Source organism: Ornithorhynchus anatinus, chromosome 13 (assembly GCF_004115215.2).
Source record: "Ornithorhynchus anatinus isolate Pmale09 chromosome 13, mOrnAna1.pri.v4, whole genome shotgun sequence".
Lineage (NCBI taxonomy): Eukaryota > Metazoa > Chordata > Mammalia > Monotremata > Ornithorhynchidae > Ornithorhynchus > Ornithorhynchus anatinus.
In genome coordinates, this window is record NC_041740.1 from 3735512 (window position 1) to 3757586 (window position 22075).

Below are 22075 nucleotides of genomic sequence, written 5' to 3' on the forward strand. Positions count from 1 at the left end.
CAGAGTATGGTATAGGGAAAAGCTGATTATCCGAACATCTGTTATCCCCTCAGTCTGGTTATTTGCACTTAGGATATCTCAGATGACTGAAAAAAAAAGGCAGCTCAAATAATGGGCCAAAGTTGGACTTGCTTCTTTCCACCCCAGTGTTTAGTACAGTGCCTGACACACAGTAAGCAAGTAAGCTCACTGTGGGCAGAGAATGTGTTTGTTGTATTCTCCCAAATGCTTGTACAGTCCTCTGCACACAGTAAGTGCTTAATAAATACAACTGACTGACAAAAATATCACAACTATTATCTTTTTTTTTATTACTGCAATAATTATTTGGCCACTGGTTTATAACGATGCTGAAATGGCACTTGGAATAGAAGCCAAACATCTCACTAGACCAGTCTCAAGGTCATGGTATATTTGAAGCAAAAGGATATCACTGCCCAACATCGATCCACTTTCAGCAGACTGTGCCTTAATTCAGCAAACACACGCCTCATAAAGTATTGATTCGGCAAGCCTCAAGAAGCTGATGGAATTGTTCTGAGTTAAGTGGATAATTCTGACCAGAAACATAATGCTGACGCGAGGTAAAAAGAAATCGGTCAATGGTACGATCAACAGTGGGGAAAAAAAAAAGAAAATCGAGAAAGCAAGCACTTGTTAGGAAAATACTGACAAGTGACTAAGCTTGTGGTGGGCAGGGAACGTGTCTACCAATTTTGTTACACTGGACTCTCCAACTCAGTTAGCACAGTGCCCTGCATAATTATAATAATAATGTTGGTATTTGTTAAGCGCTTACTATGTGCAGAGCACTGTTCTCAGCGCTGCGGTAGATACAGGGTAATCAGCTTGTCCCATGTCAAGATCACAGTCTTAATCCCCATTTTACAGATGAGGTAACTGAGGTACAGAGAAATTAAGTGACTTGCCCACAGTCACACAGCTGACAAGTGGCAGAGCTGGGGTTCAAACCCATGACCTCTGACTCCCAAGCCCAGGCTCTTTCCACTGAGCCACGCTGCTTCTCTAAGTACTCAATAAATATGACTGATAGATTTAAGTGACTTGGAAAAAGGGTCACGCAATACAAACTACCTGAAATGTGTATAGAGCTTTTACATCACGTCTCATTTTATCCTGACAACAGCCCTGAAGGGTTGAGTGGCAGGTATCCCTGGGCACAGAGAGGTTTCCAAACAATTAATCGATGGTATTTAGTGAGCATTTACTGGGTGCAGAGCATTGTAGTAAGTGCTTGGGAGAGTACTACATAAGAGTTGGTAGACACGTTCCCTGCCCACAATCAGCTTGTGGTCTAGAGTGCTCCTTGCCAAAAGCACACTAATGACAGTGGTGGAGCTCAGACCTTCTGATTCCCAGACCTCTGTTTCTTTCAGAATACCAGGCAGGAATCATTCTGATACTCAACCCACTTTCTACCTCTATTGCCCTTAGATGTACAGATTCTTAAACTCTCGCTGCTTTCCCTACATATGATTCATTTTAATGTCTGTGTCTGAAATTTGCTTGTCATAAAGGCAATGAAAATATGGTATAGGGGAAAGCTGATTATCCAAACATCTGTTATCCCCACAGGCTGAAACTGCAACCTCCTCAAGGGCAAGGATTGTGGCTACCAACTTTAATGTAGTCTCCCAGAGGCTTGGTATCATACCCTGTCCACTGTAAGCGCTCAATAAATGCCACTTATTGAGGCAAGTAAACAATCAATCAATCAATGCTTTTTATTGAGCATTCACTGTAGGCAGAGCGCAGTACTAAGCGCTTGGGAGAGGGCAGTCCAGCAGAGTCGGTAGACCAGTTCCCTGCCCACAGCAAGCTTACAGTGTAGAATAGTGGTCACACGGCCAGGTCTTCCACTAGCAAAATGGAAAACTGAAGTCGCGATGGGAATAGTTCAAATTCTACCTGAAATATCCAGGTGACTGGGAGGCAAAAGCAAGTTGCTTTTTGACTTGAATGATCCTGATAATTGAAACGTTGTCCCATCTCCTTTTGCTGGCTAAGATCTAACAGAGGTGGGACATGATCAGAGGTCATGGGTTTGAGTCCCGGCTCTGCCCCACTTGTCAGCTGTGTGACTGTGGGCAAGTCACTTCACTTCTCTGGGCCTCAGTTACCTCATCTGTAAAATGGGGATTAAGACTGTGAGCCTGATTACCCTGTAAATCTACCCCAGTGCTTAGAACAGTGCTCTGCACATAGTAAGTGCTTAACAAATACCAACATTATTATTATTATGTCCACCTGCTGGTGCAAATGTGGTCAGAACCAGAACTTCTCTGCTGGAGGCAGATTAAAAACCCCTCATTTTACACCTCTAAAAAACTCACCACCGGGCTTTTAAAAATGTATTTTTAGCCTCTTTCGCTCAGTCCCGGATTTCAGATGAGATGTACCGTGTCTGAACTACAAGCACAGGCACTCTCTCATGGATTTCTCCATCTCTCCTCAACTCTGCACTTTTAAAGGATTCAAGCTCACTCCATCCTAATGTTCCAGATTGTGAAAGTCGGTTATAAGTGACTGATATAACCACATTCATATGCTTATATAGAACCAACGACGTTTATGTTATCGGAAGCCAAGTGGACAGGTCGAAGCGTCCCTGGTGAATTCTCCTGGTGATCGGGTAACGCTTTGTCCCTCCCTGGTGTTGGAAAACCCTTTCTTCCCCTCACACTTTTAACATTCCTTCCCCATTTTCCCACCGCTTCCTTGCCCCGCCCTGAGCTGGCGCCATAGAAGATTTAAGTGTTGTGCTGTGAGACTGAAGCAGGGAGTGGATTTGGAACCTAAATGTCGTCCGTCATACCTTGAAACGTTGACAGCTGCCTGTGTAGTGATTAAAATCTTTAGGTTTCTATTTCTAAATGCACTGGTTTTAGAGAGTTATCATTTTCTGACTTATTAAAGTTATCAGCCCAAACAAGCAGGCGCCTGGAAGCGTAGAGAGCACAGGAGAAAACCCTACAAATGGGTTCACAACGACACGGTTGTTATAAAGAATTTCACAAGATGCCAGCTTCTTTGGGGGATTGAAAACCCTGGTCTGAAAACGTTCTCGGGCAGCAGAAGGGTGTGTGCTGTTACCAATTAACCAAGAGGCAGAAGAAAGGACTGGTCTGACCCAGTTCTAATTGGCACTCAGAGGGCTGAGAAAAATTCCTCGGTAGTGACTAGGGGCCCTGGGAGAATTCTTTTAATCTCAATGGATGGGCAATCGACAGACGGCTACTGATTTTAAATTACAACACTTTTCACAATTGCCAGTTCAAATAGCCAGATGATAACATTTTGATCATATGAGGAGGGACAAATGCATTTTCATTTAGAAATCTTTTTTAATTGGATGAATTAGGGCCCATTGCTGGGAGAGGGGTAAGGTTAGCCTCAATGCCAAGTAGGACATCTGTGTTCCAAGAAATTGGAATCAGGTTCCTCTTGTGACTCAGTATTCCAAGTACAGTTTGATTCACATTTGCCGTAATTAAATTGATTGTGATTTTAGGTTTATGTGGATGGAAATCTGAAGCACCCTGACAAAGTTCAGTACTTTAGATGGTTCCAGAGAGTCAAGAGACCTGAGTTCTAATTCCGGCTCTAACACTGGCCCTGCTGTGAGACATTGGACAAGTTACTGAACCTCTCTGGGCTTCAGTTTCTTCATCTATAAAATGGGGATACGATATCTGTTCTCCCTCCCTCTTAGACTGTGAGTTCCCTGTGGGTTCAGGGACTGCGTCCGACCTGAGCATCTTGCATTTACCTAGGTGCTTAGCACAGTGCTTTGCCTTATGGTCAGTGCTTAACCAATTATTACTGCGATTAAAATCAGTGGGACTTACTGAGCTCTTACTGTGTGCAGAGCATTGTACTAAGTGCTTGGGAGAGTATAATACAACAAAGAGCAGAAGCAAGGGGCAAAGGGGACTTGGTAGTCTTCAAGCATATGAGGGGGAAAAGCTGAGCTGATGATGTTCGCTTTTTTTGAGACGAGGGCAAGAGAAAGTGTCCATGTGTTACAAAATGAGAAATTCAAAGACTCAAGGAAGAATTTCTTGTTCTAAGGGTGTTGAGACACTGGAACACAGTTCCAATCAGTAGTTGTGGAATTTCTTCCTCTGGAAATTTTTTTTTTAAAGTGTGACTTCCCTTTCTACGACGAATTAAGAAGGGCTGCCAAGAGACAGGGTGAGATAGTAGATGCTGAAGGGCCCCCTTCCAGCCCTGATTCTCTCTTCAGCAACCTCAAATACTTCAGGGAAACTGTGGCCTGGTGAAAAGAATGCGGGCCTGGGAGGCAGAGGACCTGAGTCCCACCTCTGCAATTTGCCTTCTTTGTGACCCTAGGCAAGTCACTTCAATTCTCTGTACCCTCATCTAAAAAATGAGAATTCTCCCTCATACTTAGAATGTGAACCTTGGTTGGGCAGGGACTGTCTCTGACCTGAATACCATATATCTACACCAGTGCTTAGTATAGAGCTTGGCACATATTAAGTACTTACCAAATACCACAATTATTATTATTCTCTCTGTCTCATTTTCCTCATCAGTAAAATGGAGATTCAATACCAGTTCTCCCTTCTACTTAGGCTGTGAACCCCATGTGGGACAGGGACTGTATCCAACCTGATTTACCCATATCTACTCCAGAGCTTAGTACAGAGCTCGGGACATAGTGAGGGCTTGACAAATAACACTATTATTATTATTTGTGGGTAGCACTGGGATAATGACATATTAAGTGCAATTAAGTAATTCACTATCTTAAAATCTAAGGAAGATAATGGGATTAAACACAACAACCCTTGAAAAGTGAATTGTGGGCTCCATTTCTCTATTCCCTGTCAGGCATTTCATTTTCACTGACAACTTGAATGAATGCGTTTCACTCCCGTTATTTACAATGACTGTAACCCATAAGAGAACACCTGGACTAATAGTTTAATATTCAATCTTTTAAATAAATATTAATCTTCAAAGACTCGTCAAGTTGTAGCTCGGTATTGGCGGTATTGGCGGAGGCAGAATTGAATTCTGCCGCCTTGAATGTGATCTTCTCACCAAGCACTTCTTAAATGTTAACCAGAAGTATTCCCCCAGACAGCATACCAGGATGCACATTTGACACAGAAAACAAAGTCCAAAAAAATGCATGCAACTGGGGCTACTTACTTGTAACGTAGTGTCAAAGACAACGAGTTTCGAGCTGGTTGGAACAATGTCATAGCACTTGTGTGACCTCATGAATCGCATGTAAATGTCACTTTCCGATTCTTCTTCTGCTGCAAAAAAACAAAATAAAACAAATGCTCGATTTCAAGTCAGAGGCTAGTAAAGTCCTGGACGCGCTAATCTTTGGGGGAAAAAGCAGATCTGGATTGGGGGAAGACTCAGTGGGTGTGGCAAATAACTTCTGCCACCAAATCAATCATATGTATTGAGCGTTTACTGAGTGAAGAGCACTGTACTAAGCACTTGGGAGAGTACAATGTAACACAGTTGGCAGGCATGTTCCTTGCCCACTACGAGCTTACAGTCTACTCTCCCAATCCAATCAATCAATGGTACTTATTGAGCACCCACTGGGTGTAAAGGGCTCTACCCAGGGATTTATCCTCTCCCAAGTGCTTAGTACAGTACAATAAGTGCTTGATTAATAGTACTGATCGATTGATGGGGTGAAAGGGACTAAGAGTTCATTACAATCAGAAGACAAGATCCCTGCCATGAAGGGATTTACAATCTAGTGGGGAAGACAGACACAGACCCCCCTTACGTCAAGAAGGACGAAAGAGTGAGTGCTTAAGGACGAAAGTGCTACTGGTATTGGTCAGTACACAAGTGTGGAGTTGGAGGAGGTGATTGGAGGGGACAGAACTGGGGAAAAGGAGAAAGGAATTGGGAAGACTTCCTGGAGATGTGATTTCGGGATGGCTTTCATTCTCCTGCCATCCTCTGCCCCATGAAAAGCCGGTCTCTTGGCAGCCCACTGCTCCACAGCTGTCCGAGGGCCAAGCCGGGTTGCAGAGTCCGACACCCAGGCCTGGCGGGGTAGGCAAAGCCAGGGGATTAACAAACCCCGCTGGGGATTTCTCTGCCTGCAGTACAATCCATCAATCACATTTATTGAGTGCTTACTATATGCAGAGTGCTGTACTCAGCACTTGGAAGAGTACCATAAAACAGAACTAGCAGACACGCTCCCTGTCCAGAATGAGCTTACAGTCTGTGATGTATTAACCCAAGGAAACCCAGCTCATACTTCTAAGCGATTCTCTATGCTTTTTACGAACCAGGAGAGCTAAAGATAAGGCCACCAGGGAACTATAGGTCATCTGCAGCCTGCAAGCTCGTTCAGTTATTCATTCGATCGTATTTATTGAGCACTTACTCTGTGCAGAGCACTGTACTAAGGGCTTGTGAGAGTACACTACAATAATAGACACATTCCCTGCTCACAATTAGCTTACCGTCTAGAGGAGGGAAGACTGACATCAATAGCAATAAATACATTACAGATATATTCATAAGTGCTGTGGGGCTCATCTCTAGATGGTCAGCTCATTCTGGGCAGGGGACGGATCTGCTAATTCTATTATATTCTACTCTACCAAGCGCTTCGTACAGTGTCCTGCACACAGTGGGTGCTCAATAAATCCGACTGAATGAAGGAGCGAGCTTGCAGTCAGGACTCTGGATTGACAGGAAACTCGAGGCCATCATGGAGTCCTCTCCAGGGTGATGGTGCAGAGCGGGTGGGCTCCGGGTGTCATGAGATGCCCAGCGAACATACTGGGCTGGCTAATCCAGCCACGTGCAAGCCCAGCCAAGGATCAGGCCCGCCGATGCCTTGGCTACCACAGTCCATGCAGCTGCAGCCTCGAGACCTGCACCACCAAGGCAGCTCTCTGCCTGCGCTTTAGAGGGGGCCCCCGTGGGGACTTGCAATAGCCCTGTCCTCGCTGCCGCAGTTTGAACCGGTCGTAGTAAGAGTATTTATTAGGTCAGTCAGTCGATCGAATTTATTAAGTGTTTACTCAATACCGAGCACTGTACTAAGCACTTGGAAGGGTACAAGGCTCCTTCTCGCCTATCTTTTCCCATTCAAGCCTCGGCAACCTCCACCCTTCACTCACACAGAAAAACTGGCAGCTAAAACCAGGAAACACCCCTCGGCCTTAATTGAGCCGTGGGAGAGGGAGAATAAAAGCAATTGAACAAACCCCGAGATTGGCAGCTGAGATGAAAATGCTAGAGTACTCTCCTTTGTAGTCATTTTGATTACTAAAAGAAAAAAAAATCAAGATCACTGTCGATTCCATGTGCCTCTAATTATCATTCTTTTAAGGCACTTGACTGTTTAATCTTCAGAGAAATAACAGATGAACAATAATGACAGAACATCCCCCAGAATTCTGGCTGTGCACAAACAAACACTCAGAGTTGCTACCAAAAGCCTGCAAGCCTCTCAGCAGCGACCTTTCCTTCCTGAGCCCACATGCTGTACATTTTTATAGTTGGTGCAAACTTTGGTGACTTACAGGTGTGTGTCCATCAATGCTCTTTATTGAGCACTTACTATGGGCAGAGCACTGTACTAGGCGCTTGGGAGAGGCCAATACAACACAGTTGGCGGACATGTTTCCTGCTCACAATGAGCTTTCAGTCTAGAAGACCCAATGCCCAGCCCCAACCCAAGAGCAGTAAATTATATTCTGCCAAGATTCTGTTTTCCATTATTTAAATAAAAGCACTCAAACCCTGCCTTTTACCCATGAGGAATGGCTTCAGGGACTACAGATTGGAGACTTACTAAGGATTCAGATAAATGTTTACCTTGTAATTAGCTTGGCAAAGTTGCCAAACTGGTTACCAAAAACATACCCTCCCCTTCTCCCCCTGACAAAAATGATAATAGAAATAATTCACTTTTTGGCTTGACTAAAAAAGACTGAGAAATCTTTTCAAGAACCTGTCTAGAAAAAAAGAGTCCCATAATTTAAAGTCATCTTAGAAGTCAAAGACCACTTCTTGTTTGCTAGTAAAAGAATAATAATAGGTGTGGCATTTGTTAAGCGCTTACTATGTGCCAAGCACTCTACTAAATGCCGGTTAGATACAGGATAATCCAGTCAGACACAGCCCCTGTTTCATGGGGGCTCACAGTCTAAGTAGGAGGGAGAACAGATATTGACTGTCCATTTTACAGATGAGGAAACAATAATAATAATAATGATGGTATTTGTTACGTGCTTATTATGTGCCAAGCACTGTTCTAGGCACTGGGGTAGATACAAGGTAATCAGGTTGTCCCACGTGGGGCTCACACTCTTAATCCCCATTTTAGAGATGAGGCAACTGGGGCACAGAGAAGTTAAGTGACTTGATCAGAGTCACCCAGCTAACAAGTGGCGGAGCTGGGATTAGAACCCATGACCTCTGACTCCTAAGCCTGTGCTTCTTCCACTAAGCCACGTTGCTTCTCAGGAAACTGGAACCCAAAGAAGTTGGATGACTTGACCAAAGTCACCCAGCAGGTAGGTGGCAAAATGGGGATTAGAATCAATCAATCAATCAATCATATTTATTGAACGAATGCAGTGTTCAGACCACTATACTATGTGTTTGGGAGACTACAACATGTCAGAGTTGGTAGACTGGATCCCTGCCATTACGAGCCTGTAGTCTAGAGGGGGAGAACCCAGGTCCTCTGTTCTCCAAGCCCACACTATTTCCACTAGGCTAGGTGACATTTTCAGAAATTCTGAAATGCCCTGCTTTCCAGTTTTAAGTCTTTTTTTTTTTTTTAGATGGAGGAGAAGAGTGCCCCGAATTTCAGCAGGTGACCTTGGAGACTGCCTTATCTCGATCCCTTGTCGGTTGTGAAAATTTTCATAAGCAAACTAGGCAGGGTTGGGTTTTCTTTGACTTTAACTCCAAAGTCTTTGGGGTGCAATGCAGCTTTAGCCTAAATATAGTAACTGTAATTACACACCAGGGAGCAGGGAAGGAGTGACAAAATGGCTTCTTTGGCTTCCCATATATCACCCATCGCTGACCTTGATGCCTGGAACCTGTTAAGAAGAAGCCTTTATTTACCCACCCTTCCCCAGAAGCACCTCCCATTTCTCAACCATTTACCAAGAAAAAGTAACTCGAGGGCTGGACAAAGATACTTCCAAATTCAAAGCCAGTTTGTTTTCGTTTTTTCGACAGATTTGTTTCTGTCAAGAAATGATATGTAAAATCATCTTGTATTAAACAGAGAAAATGTTTCTTTCCACATAGCGATTTGTCTCAGGAGAATGGATTATTTAAATACCGAAGGACAACTACTCATCATTCAATCCATCAATTAATTGGATTTTATTGAGTGCTTACTGTACTAAGTGCTTGGGAGAGTACAATATTACGGAACTGGCAGACACGTTCCCTGCTCACAAGGAGCTTATTTTCTAATACGCCTGGAGCAATGGCCAGTAACAGACTGGGAACTGAACTTGTTAAGTATGGAGAATTAAGACTCTTTAATTTTGTATAAATTAAATCTTGCATCAGTGCAATACTGCAGCCTCCTTCTCTTTGCCAATAACTCGATTCCCTTAAAGTGATAAATTACCCAGTGTAAAAGAGGGAGTTCTTCTTTAGGGCTGACAGGAAAAATGGAGCTTTTAAATTAAAAAAAAAAAAAAAGGATTGTGGTCTTTCAGTCTTACAGCCACACTGTGTAAAGAAGGCAATTCCAGACAGGAGTTCTGCGTGTTTCTGTGTTGCAATCCCAACTTTAAATTCTTAAATCTTATCCTGAAACTAAACAGTTCTCCATTGTCACAGCATTTCTTACCTTGGCTCTCTGGTGTCCTGAAAAAAAAACGTATGATCAATCGATCAGTCAAAGGTTTTACTGAGCGCTTACTATGTGTGGACAGCACTGTACTAAGCACTTGGGAGAGTCCACTACAACAGAATCAGCTGTCATGTTCCCTGTCCATAATGAGCCTAAGTCTAGAGGGGGGAGACAGACATTAATATGAATAAGTAATTTATAAAATACGACTTAAAGATATGAACATAAGTGCTGTGGGGCAAATATCAAATATTCAACGGTCACGGATACAAGTATGTAGACGATGCAGAAGGGAGAGTGAGCAGGGAAAAAGAGGGTTTAAATCGGGGAGGGCTTCTTGGAGGATATGTCTCCTTAATAATGCTTTGAGGGCGGAGAGAGTGATGGTCTATCATATAGGGAGGGGGAGGGAGTTACAGGCTAGGGGGAGGAGGTGGGGAAGGGGTCGGCGGTGAGATAGATGAGATCAGGGCACAATGAGAGAGCTGGAGCTAGAGCAGAGGAGAGTGCGGGCTGGGCTGGAGAGCAGTGACGGGAGCTAATAATGTTGGTATTTGCTTGTTGGTATTTGTTAAGCACATACTATGTGCAGAGCACTGTTCTAAGCGCTGGGGCAGATACAGGGTAATCAGGTTGTCCCATGTGAAGCTCACAGTTAATCCCCGTTTTACAGATGAGGTAACTGAGGCACAGAGAAGCCAAGTGACTTGCCCACAGTCACACAGCTGACAAGTGGCAGAGCTGGGATTCGAACTCATGGTAGGATGAGGCGATCTGACTGAGTGCTTTAAAGCTGATGGTAAAGACTCCTGCAGCAAAGGTTGGCTCTTTACGCTGTTGCAATTAGCAAGGGGTTAAGAATGACAATTGTAATTAGGGTATTTGCTGAGTGCTCACTATGTGCAAAGCGCTGTACTATATGCTGGGGTAGATGCATGGCCATCAAGGCAGACACAATCCTTCTCCCACATGGGAATAAGTAGGAGGGAGAGCCAGTATTAAATCTCCATTTTAATAAAAATAATGATAATAATAATAACTGTGGTATCTGCTAGGCGCTCGCCATGTACCGGGCACTGCACTGAGCGCTGGGGTGGATACAAGATAATAGGGTTGGACGCAGTCCCTGTCCCACATGGGGCTCCCGAGCTCGATCTCCATTTTACAGAGGGTGAATAAATGATGCAAGAGTGACACAGAAGGGAGTGGGAGAAGAGGAAACGAGGACTTAGTTGGGGAAGGCCTCTTGGAAGAGACGGGCAAAAACAATATATCAACCGATGGTGTTTGTCAGAATCATATTTATTGAGCACTTACTGCCTGCAGAACACTGTACTAAGCGCTTGGGAGAGGACAGTGTTGCCAAGCTGGTTCACACCAATGCAATGGTGAAGTTACACCTCATTTTGGGAGGAGCTGGATTGTAAACTAGATTACAGTGTAAAGCAAATGCTAAGATCCTGGAGGACACACTCTCCCAGACGCTGAGGCCTGGAGAAGTGATCTGCCCAAGGTCAAACAACAGGCGGGTGGTGGGATGGAGAAAAGGAGGTTCCCGGAGTAACTGGAATGACTGGAATCCGATAGGGCTGGTCTGGAAAGGCTTCTTGGGCAGAATTCACAGGGACCCAGTTTGACTGAGGCAGAACGAGGGTGCACCAACCATGGAGATTTGCTAGGCTGAAGAAGACAGGGTGAGCTACCGCAACTAAATAATTCATGCGCATTTAGGGGCTTTCTTACGTCTACTAAGGATGGTGGCCCTTGCAAACTGCAACTTTTTTATGGTATTTGTTAAGAGCGTACTTATGTGTTCAGCACTTTCTAAGTGCTGGTGGGCAGGGACTGCGACTCTTGTATTATTCTCTTTTACTCTCCCAACCACTTAGTACAGTGTTCAGCACAGAGTAAGCGCTCAATAAATACGACTGACTGACTGACATGGGGGTCACGGTCTAGGTCGGAGGGAGTAGGATTTAATCCCCAGTTTACAGCTGAGGAAACAGAGGCACAGAGAAGTTAGGTGACTTGCCCAAGGTCACACAGCAAGCAATCGCCAGAGCCGGGATTAGAACCCGAATCCTCTGACTTCCAGACCTCTGCTCTTTCCACTAAGGCACGCTGCTTCCCATGCATTCAACATGCCTGAAAAAGAATTAAATTATTTCACTGCATTTGGGTACATACCTGCCTTTTCAAGCAATTGAAGTCATAACACCACCTGAGAGATTCAAGAAACGAAATAGGGATTCATTTCTCTGTTGCAGCACATATTTCTAATCCCCAATTTTTTTTTAAATGGTATTTGTTAAGCACTTATTTTATGCCAGACGCTGTATTAAGTGCTGGGGTAGATACAAATAATCGGGTTGGACACGTCCCTGCCCCACATAGGGTGAACAGTCTAAAATCTCCATTTGACGGCTGAGGGAACTAAGGCACAAAGACGTGAAATGACTTGCCCAAGGTCACAAAACAGACAGGTGGCACAGCCGGGATTAGAACCCAGGTCCTACGACTTCCAGGCCCATATTCAGAATTTCTGCTGACTGCATTTCTTTACTAGGGAAATACATCTCGGTGTGCACTACACACAACCCAACCTGTACTTAACAGAGTAGCACAGACATTAAAATTAAAAAAAAAAGAAAAAGCCACAGCCAATACATTCTAACCACCTAGCTATACAAAACTCTCCTCACATACACGAAATACCCATGCCAGAAGCTGTAACTAAAACGGGATGGGGTGCAAAAGGGAGAGAAAGAAATCTGGAAGAGAAAAATTGCAACTTTGTGTTAAGAAAACTTGAATGTGTTGAATTCTACACTTCCACACTCTTATTAAGATGGCAAAAAACAGTTCGACCTTTGTAATAATGGTCAAGAACACTAGACTGAAAGGGAGACAGAGATACCATCAAAATAGTTGATTAATTAATAGTACTTATTGAGCAGCTACTGTGTGGACAGCATTGTACTAACCTCTTGGAAGAGTACAGTAGAAGAGGACGACAGAATCTCTGTTCACAGTGTGTTGCAATAACCTATCTCCTTCAGTTTTGACATTTTTGCAATTTGCAAAATTGATCATATTTGTTGAGTGCTTAATGTGTGCAGAGCACTGTACTAAGTGCTTGGGACACTACAATACAACAGAGTAAGCGGACACTGCGGTGACCACAGTGAGCATAACAGTCTAGAGGGGGAGGCAGACAGTAATATAAATAAATAATTTAGAATATATAGTTTAAATACAGGTTCATAGCACTGTGGGGCTAAGTACGGGGTGAATAAAGGACGCAAGGGTGACACAGAAGGGAGTGGGAGAAGAGGAAACTTAGTTGGGGAAGGCCTCTTGGAGGAGACGTGCAAAAACAATATATCAACCGACGGTGTTTGTCAGAATCATATTTATTGAGTGCTTATTGCCTGCAGAGCACTGTACTAAGCACTTGGGAGAGGACAATGTTGCCAAGTTGGTTCACACCAATGCAATGGTGAAGTTCCACCTCATTTGGGGAGGAGTTGGATTGTAAACCAGATTACAGAGAGTAAAGCAAACGGTAAGATCCTGGAGGACACACTCTCCCAAAGCTTAATTCAGTGCTCTGCACGTACTTCTAATAATAATATGATATACGTTAAGAGCTTACTGTGTGACGAGCACTGTTCTAAGCACTGGGGTAGATTCAAGGTAATCAGGTTGTCCCATGTGGGGCTCACGGTCTTAATCCCTATTTTACAGATGAGGTAACTGAGGGACAGAGACGTTAAGTGTCTTGCCCAAGGTCCGTCACCCAGCAGACTACTGGCAGAGCAGGGATTAGAACCCACATCCTCCGACTCCCAAGCCTGTGCTCTTTCCACCGAGCCACGCTGCTTCCCTGTATGTATTCGATAGACCGCACTGATTGGATCACCTGAGACTGGACACCAGGGCTTAGGTCAGTCAGTCAATAGTACTTATTGAGCGCTTACTGTGTGCAGAGCACTGTACTAAGCACTTGGGGGAGGATAATAGAACAGGCTCAGGCCAGGTGGCTGCAAAATGCCGCCTCTGCCTCTTTCCAATGGGGCATGGTCTGAGGACTTCAGCCCCAAACTCCCAGGATTATGGCCCTGGTCTGTATCCTTGGGGGCAGGGAATGGGTCTCCCAAACCTGTTGTGCTGTATTTTCCCAAGTGCTTAGTACAGTGCTCTGCACACTGAAAGCGCTCAGTAAATGCCACTGATGATTTGACCCCTGCTGGGTGAGGGAAACCTACAGGGGAGTTGTAAGTTATTTGTGGGCAGGCAATGTGTCTGTTTATTGTTCATGCATTCATTTGAATTGATTGAGCACTTACTCTGTGTAAAGCACTGATCGATGGTACTCTCCCAAGCGCTTAGTACAGTGCTCTGTGCATAGTAAGCACTTAATAAATATGATTGACTGACCAACTGCATTGGCTGTTGGTGGGCAAAGCAGAAGCTCAGCAGCCGGCTGGGATAGGAGTGGATTACCTCAACTTCCTCCCCACAGCAAAAGCTATAATAATGAACTATGATAATAATAATAATAATAACTATGGTATTTGTCAAGCACCTACTATGTGCCAAGCACTGTTTGAAGTGCTGGAGAAGATACAAGGTAATCAGGTCAGACAAAGTCCTTGTCCCACAAGGGGCTCCCAGTCTCAAATCCCCATTTTACAGAAGTGGGAACTGAGGCCCAGAGAAGTGAGGTGACTTGTCCAAGGTCACACAACAGACAAGTGGCAGACCCGAAATTAGGCCCGGTCTCACAGGCTGTCCGGGCCCCCTCTCTTCTCAGGAGATGGACTGGAAAATATTTACAATACGTAAGGACGTATTCCAAACTGAATCTTCAACCTCCTTCAGCCAGGAGTACGTAATCCGACAGCAACAGCTAAAGGCCGTAGAGATTTTAAACCGAAATTCTGTCTTGACCACAGCCTGGAACTAATCCTCAATTTACCCTGGGATGCCTCAAAGCTGTATACATTCCTTTTACTGTTCCTCCTTGGGAAGGTCTCTCACAGAGAAGCAGCGTGGTCTCACGGATAGAGACAGGGCCTGGGAGTCAGAAGGCCCTGGATTCTAATCCCCGCTCCACCACTTGTCTGCTGTGTGATCTTGGGGAAGTCACTTCATTTCTCTGGGCCTCAGTGAACTCATCTATCAAATGGGGATTAAGATTGGGAGCCCCATGCGGGACAAGGATCGTGTCCAATCTGATTAGCTTTGCTCTACCCCAGAGTTTAGCACCATGCCTGGAACACAGTAACTCTCTAGACTTACACAGAGTCTCTAGATCATAAGCCAGTTAAGGGCATGGAACGGATTTACCAACTCTGTTACACTGGGCTCCCCCAAAAGCTGAGTACAGTGCTCTGCACACGGAAAGCACTCAATAAATGTGATTGATATTAAGCACTTAACAAATACCATAAAAGAGTGCTCAATAAATAGGATTTATTGATTGACATAGTATTTTTTTTAAGAAAAAGGCATCACTGACACAGTGCCCCAAGCGTTTCTGTAGGCCTGTTATCTCCAAAGGAGATAAAGTTGGGTAGGGGGAGTCAGTGGCTGCTGCTTTTCTTATCTCTCCCTCCTCCCTGAATTCTTACTGCAAACGTGGGCATCCATCCCCCTAGTCTGGCTCTGATGTTGCTTTGTATACAAAATAAACCGAGCAAAGAGGTTTCTAATTATAGGGTGCTCTAACAAGACCAAACTGGCAAGAGACTAGCATTCTCCACATTTTTACCCCTCACTGAAAATTGACTGCCAAACACATTTCCTTTTCTTCCCTGACAGTCCCCCAGCGTCATAAAAACATTTTTCACCTTTAACATCAATGGTACTTACTGAACGCTTACTATGTGCAGAGTACCGTACTAAGCACTTGGGAGAGAACAATACAAAGAGCTTAAACCTCGCGATTCATTTGAAATTATACAGAACTGCATATTCTTTAGACACTCTCTTAGAAAACAGGCCATTATTTTTCATCTTCTCTCACTTTTTCTTTTAAAGGGTATTTGTTAGGCACTTTCTCTGTGTCAGGCACTGTACTGAGTGCTGTGGCAGATCCAAGATAATTGGGTTGGACACACTCCCTGTCCTACATGGGGCTCACAGTCTTAACGTCCACTTTACGGAGGAGGAAACTGAGGCCCAGAGAGGTGGAGTGACTTACCCAAAGTCACAGAGCAGACAAGTGGAGGACTCTAGCGCTTAGTACAGTGCTTGACACATTGGAAACGCTGAACAAATACCACAATTGAGTAGCACCATCATCATGATCACCATTACAAGGATTTCAAGTATGCAATTCTGTTTAAGTGAATTAAAAACTTGAATTCACAATATATAAGCCCAAACTAGTTCCAGTTGAGGACAAAGATATTGCCAAGAAGCCACAGTTTTCACAGCCTCCACTTTGTAGGGTTCCCTTGAACGGGAAATATTATCCTCTACTGAGTTCAATTCGCAATACTGCTGTATAACAGGGATGCAGTTCTAAGTTCTCTAAATTCTCATAAGACACTATGAAAACCAAGAGCGAGAGCAGACATTCTTTTCCAAAGGGACAGAATGTTTGAATTGAAGATAAAATAAATTGTGACTGGTTTAGAGGAGAGTGGTGACAACAGGGGCTTCATTTATTGGAATAATCAATCAATGGTATTTAGTGAGCATTCACTGTGTGCGGAGCACTGTACTAAGAGCTTGGGAGAGAACAATCTGACTGAGTTAACAGGCTCCACAAGGAGCTAACAGTTAAAAGGGGGAGGCAGACATTAATATAAATAAAACAATTACAGATCTGGACATAAGCATTGAGGGTGGGATGAATATCAAGTGCTTAAAGGGTACAGATCCAAGTACACAGATGATGCAGAAGGGAGAGGGAGCTGGAGGAAAAGAGGATTTAATTGGGAAAGGCCAGACATTGATATAAATCAATTCTGGATATGGAAAGAAGTGCTGAGGGTGGGGTGGACATCAAGTACTTAAAAGACACAGATTCAAGTGCATAAATAATGCAGAAGGGAGAAGCAGCATGGCCTAGTGGATAAGGCATGGACCTGGGAGTCAGAAGGTCACGGGTTCTAATCCTGACTCCGCCACTTATCTGCTGTGTGACCTTGGGCAAGCCGCTTAACTTCTCTGGACCTCAGCTCCCTCATCTGTAAAATGGGGATTAAGTCTGTGAGTTATCTTGTAATAACTCACTTGTAATACAATCCGATTATCTTGTACCTACCCCAGTTCTTAGAACAGTGCCTGGCCCACAGAAATCACTTAACAAATAGCATAATCGTTATTGTTACTGAGAGGGAGGGGTGGGCCACACTGGACCCGTCAAACATGGGTTTTTTGGGGTGTTTTTTTAAATGAAATTTGTTAAGTAGTTACTATGTGCCAGGCACTGTATTAAAGGCTGGGGTAGAGACCAGTGATTCAGGTTGGACATAGTCCCTGTCTCGCAGTCTTAATCCCCATTTAACAGATGAGGTAACTGAGGCACAGAGAAGTGAAGTGACTTGCCAAGGCCACACAGCAGATAAGTGGAAGAGCTGGGATTAGAACCCAGGTCCCTGGACTCCCTGGCCTGGGCTCTTTCCACTAGGTCACTCTGGCGTGGTCAGGTCTGGGCTGCAAGGGGTTTGAGGCAAGCCTGCATATGTGCTACAGCCGACCAGTCAATCAATCTGTAGAGATCAAATGGTCTTGCTACCGCTCAGCTAATTACCTACTTGAGACTTCAGTTCAAAAAAGAACAGAAAAGAGAGTGCAATAAAATATACTCATCAAACCACATTAATTCCACCAAAATCCAAGCATTAAACTTCACACAATAGACACAATATACCTTGCAGAACTAAAGATCCCAAACAAGATTAATTTCTTACAAGAACATTCTGTTATTTTAAACACCCTAGGTTCTCTCTGTTGTCTCAAACTGAAATCTGAACATTTTCACAATACTCTGCTGTGCCTGTCTCTTGAGTTCTACATCTAGTCCTTATTAGGAATTAACTGGCTAACTTTCCCTACAATAGATTGTGTGGAATGCTTTATTAAAATTCCACAGAAGGTGAGAGGTTCAGACTTTCCTTATTAGAAGGGAACTACTGTAAAGATATTATCACTTAATAGTCCATTGTGGCTTTTTTTAATGGCATTTGTGAAGTGCTTACTATGTGCCAGGCACTGTGGATACAAGCTTATCAGGTTGGACACAGTCCATTTACCACATGGTGCTTACAGTCTTAATCCCCCTTTGACAGATGAAGTAACTGAGGCCCAGAAAGGTGAAGTGACTTCCCTAAGGGCACCCAACAGATAAGAGGCAGAGCTGGGAAACCCCAAAAGGACTCCAGACATGCGCTCTATCCACTAGGGAACACTGCTTCTCTTTAATCATTTCACTGGAGAAATGCAGAAGTACAGAATTCCAACTATTTGGTTCGTGGTTTATGAAATGTCAGAAGTTACTGTGAGGTGACAATGGGCCTGGGAACTTTAAAAATAAATTTAACCTACGATCACTGCTCAAGGGCAAGGAAACCCTGGGAAGGAGGAAGTATGTTTGAAGATACTTGAGTAAGAAATGAAGACTGCGAGTCTATAACCCAATTAAGCCAAATTTGGACTGAAAGGCCCCAAATCAGAAAGGCCAAGATTAGGTTCATGGGATCAATGTCAATGTTTGGCCTTGTTTTATGCCGTCGAGTCATTTCCAACCCATAGCGACTCCATGGACACAACTCTCCCAGAAAGACCCACTCTCTACTTGCAGTCATTCTGGTAGTGTAACCACAGAGTTTGCTTGGTAACAATATGGAAGTGGTTTACCACTGCCTTCTTCCATGCTTGAGTCTTGTTCCAAAGAACTTGTTCCAAAGAACTTGAGTCTTCTCCCTCGACTCTCTCCCATGCCACAGGTCAATGAGTTTTGACTTGCAGCAAATTGCCTTCCACTCGCTAGCCACTGCCCAAGCTGGGAATGGACTGGGTCTGCCTCTTGTTGACTCTCCCTCCCGTAGCCGAGATCGGTAGAGTACAAAAAACTCTCCAGATGTGATCATGAGAGAGGGAATGTAAATGTGCTGGGGTTATGTCACTCAGAAGGCAATACTATTGAATGAATAATACTTATTAAACACTTACTGTGTGCACAGCACTGAACTAAGCCCTGGGAGAGAATATTGTGCTTTCCCAAGTGCTTAGTACAATGCTCTGCACACGGTAAGCATTCAGTAAATATGATTGAATGAATCAATGAATACACTGGTGTGAATCTGACCCGATCCCTGTCCTTTGGGGGCTCATGGTGAAGAGTTGAAGAGGGAAGAAGGAATTGGAAACAGATACATCAGGAGGGGTGAAGGTATAATTAATACTAAAAATATTAATGTATTATTACAGTGTACTCTCCCAAAGGCTTAGTGAAGTGTTCTTTACACAGTGAGCACTCAAAAAATGTAACTGATTGATTGATTGCTAATACTACTACTAATAACAGTAATGTTGGTATTTGTTAAGTGCTTACTATGTGTGGAGCGCTGGGGTTGATACAGGGTAGGTAATCAGGTTGTCCCACGTGAGGCTCACAGTCTTAATCCCCATTTTACAGATGAGGAAACTGAGGCCTAGAAAAGTAAAGTGACTTGCCCAAAGTCACACAGCTGATAAGTGGCAGAGCCGGGATTAGAACCCATGACCTCTGACTCCTAAATCCATGCTCTTTCCACTGAGCCGCGCTGCTTCTCACACTCTATCACCAGCACTTAACTCTGGAGCGTCCAGCAGTGGTGCCTAATGGACAGAGCCCGGGCTTGGGAGTCAGAGGGCTCTGGATTCTAATCCTGACTCTGCCACTTGTCTGCTATGTGACCTTGGGAAACTCACTTCACTTTTCTGTACCTCAGTTACCTCATCTGTTAAATGGGGATTAAGACTTTAAGCCCCATGTGGGACATGGACTGTGTCCGACCAGATTAGCCTGTATCTACCCCAGTGATTAGTACATTGCCTATCTCATAGAAAGAGCTTAACAAATACTATAAAAAAAAATTCCCTCGCTCCGACCCACTTCAGTTCATCTGCTCACTCTGAAACGTCCCTGTCACTTTTCCTCCCTCCTCCCTCGGCTTTGTGCAGTCTTTTTGGTATTTCTCTATCTGGGTGGCCTATCTCCAGTTAGACCTGCCGAGTGTCATCTGAAAACCTGGCAGATTTCTCTGCCATTCCCTTGTTCAGCGGACAGGTCTACTGACTCGGTCCACTACTCTCCCAAGTGCTTAGTATGATGCTCTGCACTCAGTAAGTGCTCAATAAATACCATTGATTGATTTTTGAAAAGCCTGAAGGAAATCAGTCCTTGCACAGATCCCAGGGTTGGGGAGGGGTCTGATGGGGGAGGCTGTCTTCATCCCAAAAGTGGCCAATGACCCTTTAAGCCAGTTGTCTCTCCGTGGCATAACACTACTTCCAATCCCACGGGAACGCAATGATTTTAATGTCTTTTGGGTGAAACCCTGTAAAGGGCTTTCTTAGAAATCTGAGTAAATTATACCACCGATTCTCCTCTATTCCTCCATTCATTGACACCTTCAAAGATCTGTGAGGGATCTTTTTTATAAGAACCCTGCTGGCCTTTCTTTAGCAGGTTATATTGGTATAAATCCTCAATGATCCCCTAATTAGGGAGTCTACCTGAGCCTCAGACATAGAAGTCAGAGTCATCAACTTAATTCCCAGAGTCACTTAGGAGACCTTCCTAAAGATGAATCAATCGATGGTATTTATTGAGCCCCTAAAGGGGTGGAAAGCACTGTATTAGGGGCTTGAAAAAGCACAACATGGAGGTTGCAATCTGGTAGATCTTGGGGAAAGGAGCCATTTGTAACACTACATTACCTGGTCATTCTACTGTTCCTTCGGATTCCTTCAGAACTATTAGGTGAGTGCCTTTGTTCCTGGTGATGTGCTTACATATGGTTATGGGCAGGGAATGCGTCTACCTACTCTGTTATATTGTACTCTCCCAGGTACTTATTACAGTGCTCTGCACACAGTAAGTGTTCCATTAATACATTGATTGACTGTTTGATTTAGCTTAACTATTTCATCTAAAACAACTTGATGTAGAAGCGGTGACAGACAATTTGGACACTTCCCTAATATCTCTTTCTTACAAAAAGCTCTATTATGTACCCAAGTTATTGCCCTCTTAAGAGAGAGATACAAAAATAAGATCTTGAACTCAGCTCCCAATTCAACATTTTCTCTCCTGAAGGTAATAGCTAGATAGCAAAGCAATACAGGAACAACAACAACAAAAAAAAATCCCAACTCTGGCAACACTGAAAACAACGTGCTAAACAACGGCTAACTTTCTCTCCTTTAATTCAGGTAGCAAGGGGGAGGAGGGGCAAGGAAGAACTAAAGAGTAGAGGGACACTCAAATAATGAGTTATTTTTCAGGTGCAAATAATCTCTTGGAAATTTTTTTTTCCAGATTTCACTAGGTTCTAGGTCATATAAAACATGACATTAAGGTCATCAACAATTCTGCAGTCCAAAGATGCAAATCATGTCTGATATTCATCCCTCCATCCTTCCAATCCGTTTCCCCCAGCCCATCCCAACCCTCCCTCTCATCCCTCCGTCCTTCCCTTTCCTCTATATTTACTGACTGCCTAGTGCGAGAAAAGAACTGTAGAGAGTGCTTGGGAGGGTCCTAAAAAAGTAAAAGACTTGGCCCCTGGCATCACGGGATTTACAATCTAATGGGGATGAGGCAATTGCAAGGTGTAAACAATAGGAATGGGTGAAAAACAGACAAAACTGGGAGTAGCAAAAGCAAAAACCAAATGAATAAACGGATGCATGTAAAAACTATGGGTGACTGATGGGTTGACTTAATAATAATAATTGGAGCATTTGTGAAGCAGTCTGGACTCTGCTTCACTCTATTAAGCACTAGGGCTCACGGTCTAAGTAGAAGGGACAACAGGAATTGAATCCCCATTTTATACAACTGAGGAAACTTGGGATCCAGAGAAGTGAAGTGACTGCAACTTCTCTGCTGTATGACCAGGGGCAAGCCACTTCACTTCTCAGATCCTCAGTTTCCTCATCTGTAAAATGGAGATTAAGACTGTGAGCCCTGTG

General features: G+C 43.9%; 1 protein-coding gene across 12 annotated transcripts in view; it reads right to left on the bottom strand.

The window, feature by feature from the left end:
• PRKAG2 (protein kinase AMP-activated non-catalytic subunit gamma 2) overlaps positions 1 to 22075 on the bottom strand; it is a 173426-nt gene that overhangs the window by 22298 nt on the left and 129053 nt on the right. For 7 of the 12 annotated variants that reach the window (XM_029078157.2, XM_007667869.3, XM_029078159.2 and 4 more), the window contains one exon: positions 5203 to 5312. In XM_029078157.2, the coding sequence (XP_028933990.1) occupies positions 5203 to 5312 (110 nt within the window). Of the gene's footprint in view, positions 1 to 5202; positions 5313 to 7253; positions 7275 to 9874; positions 9892 to 12064; positions 12099 to 22075 lie in introns of those variants that run through there. The other 5 variants (XM_029078158.2, XM_029078165.1, XM_029078163.2 and 2 more) reach the window with 4 other exon arrangements.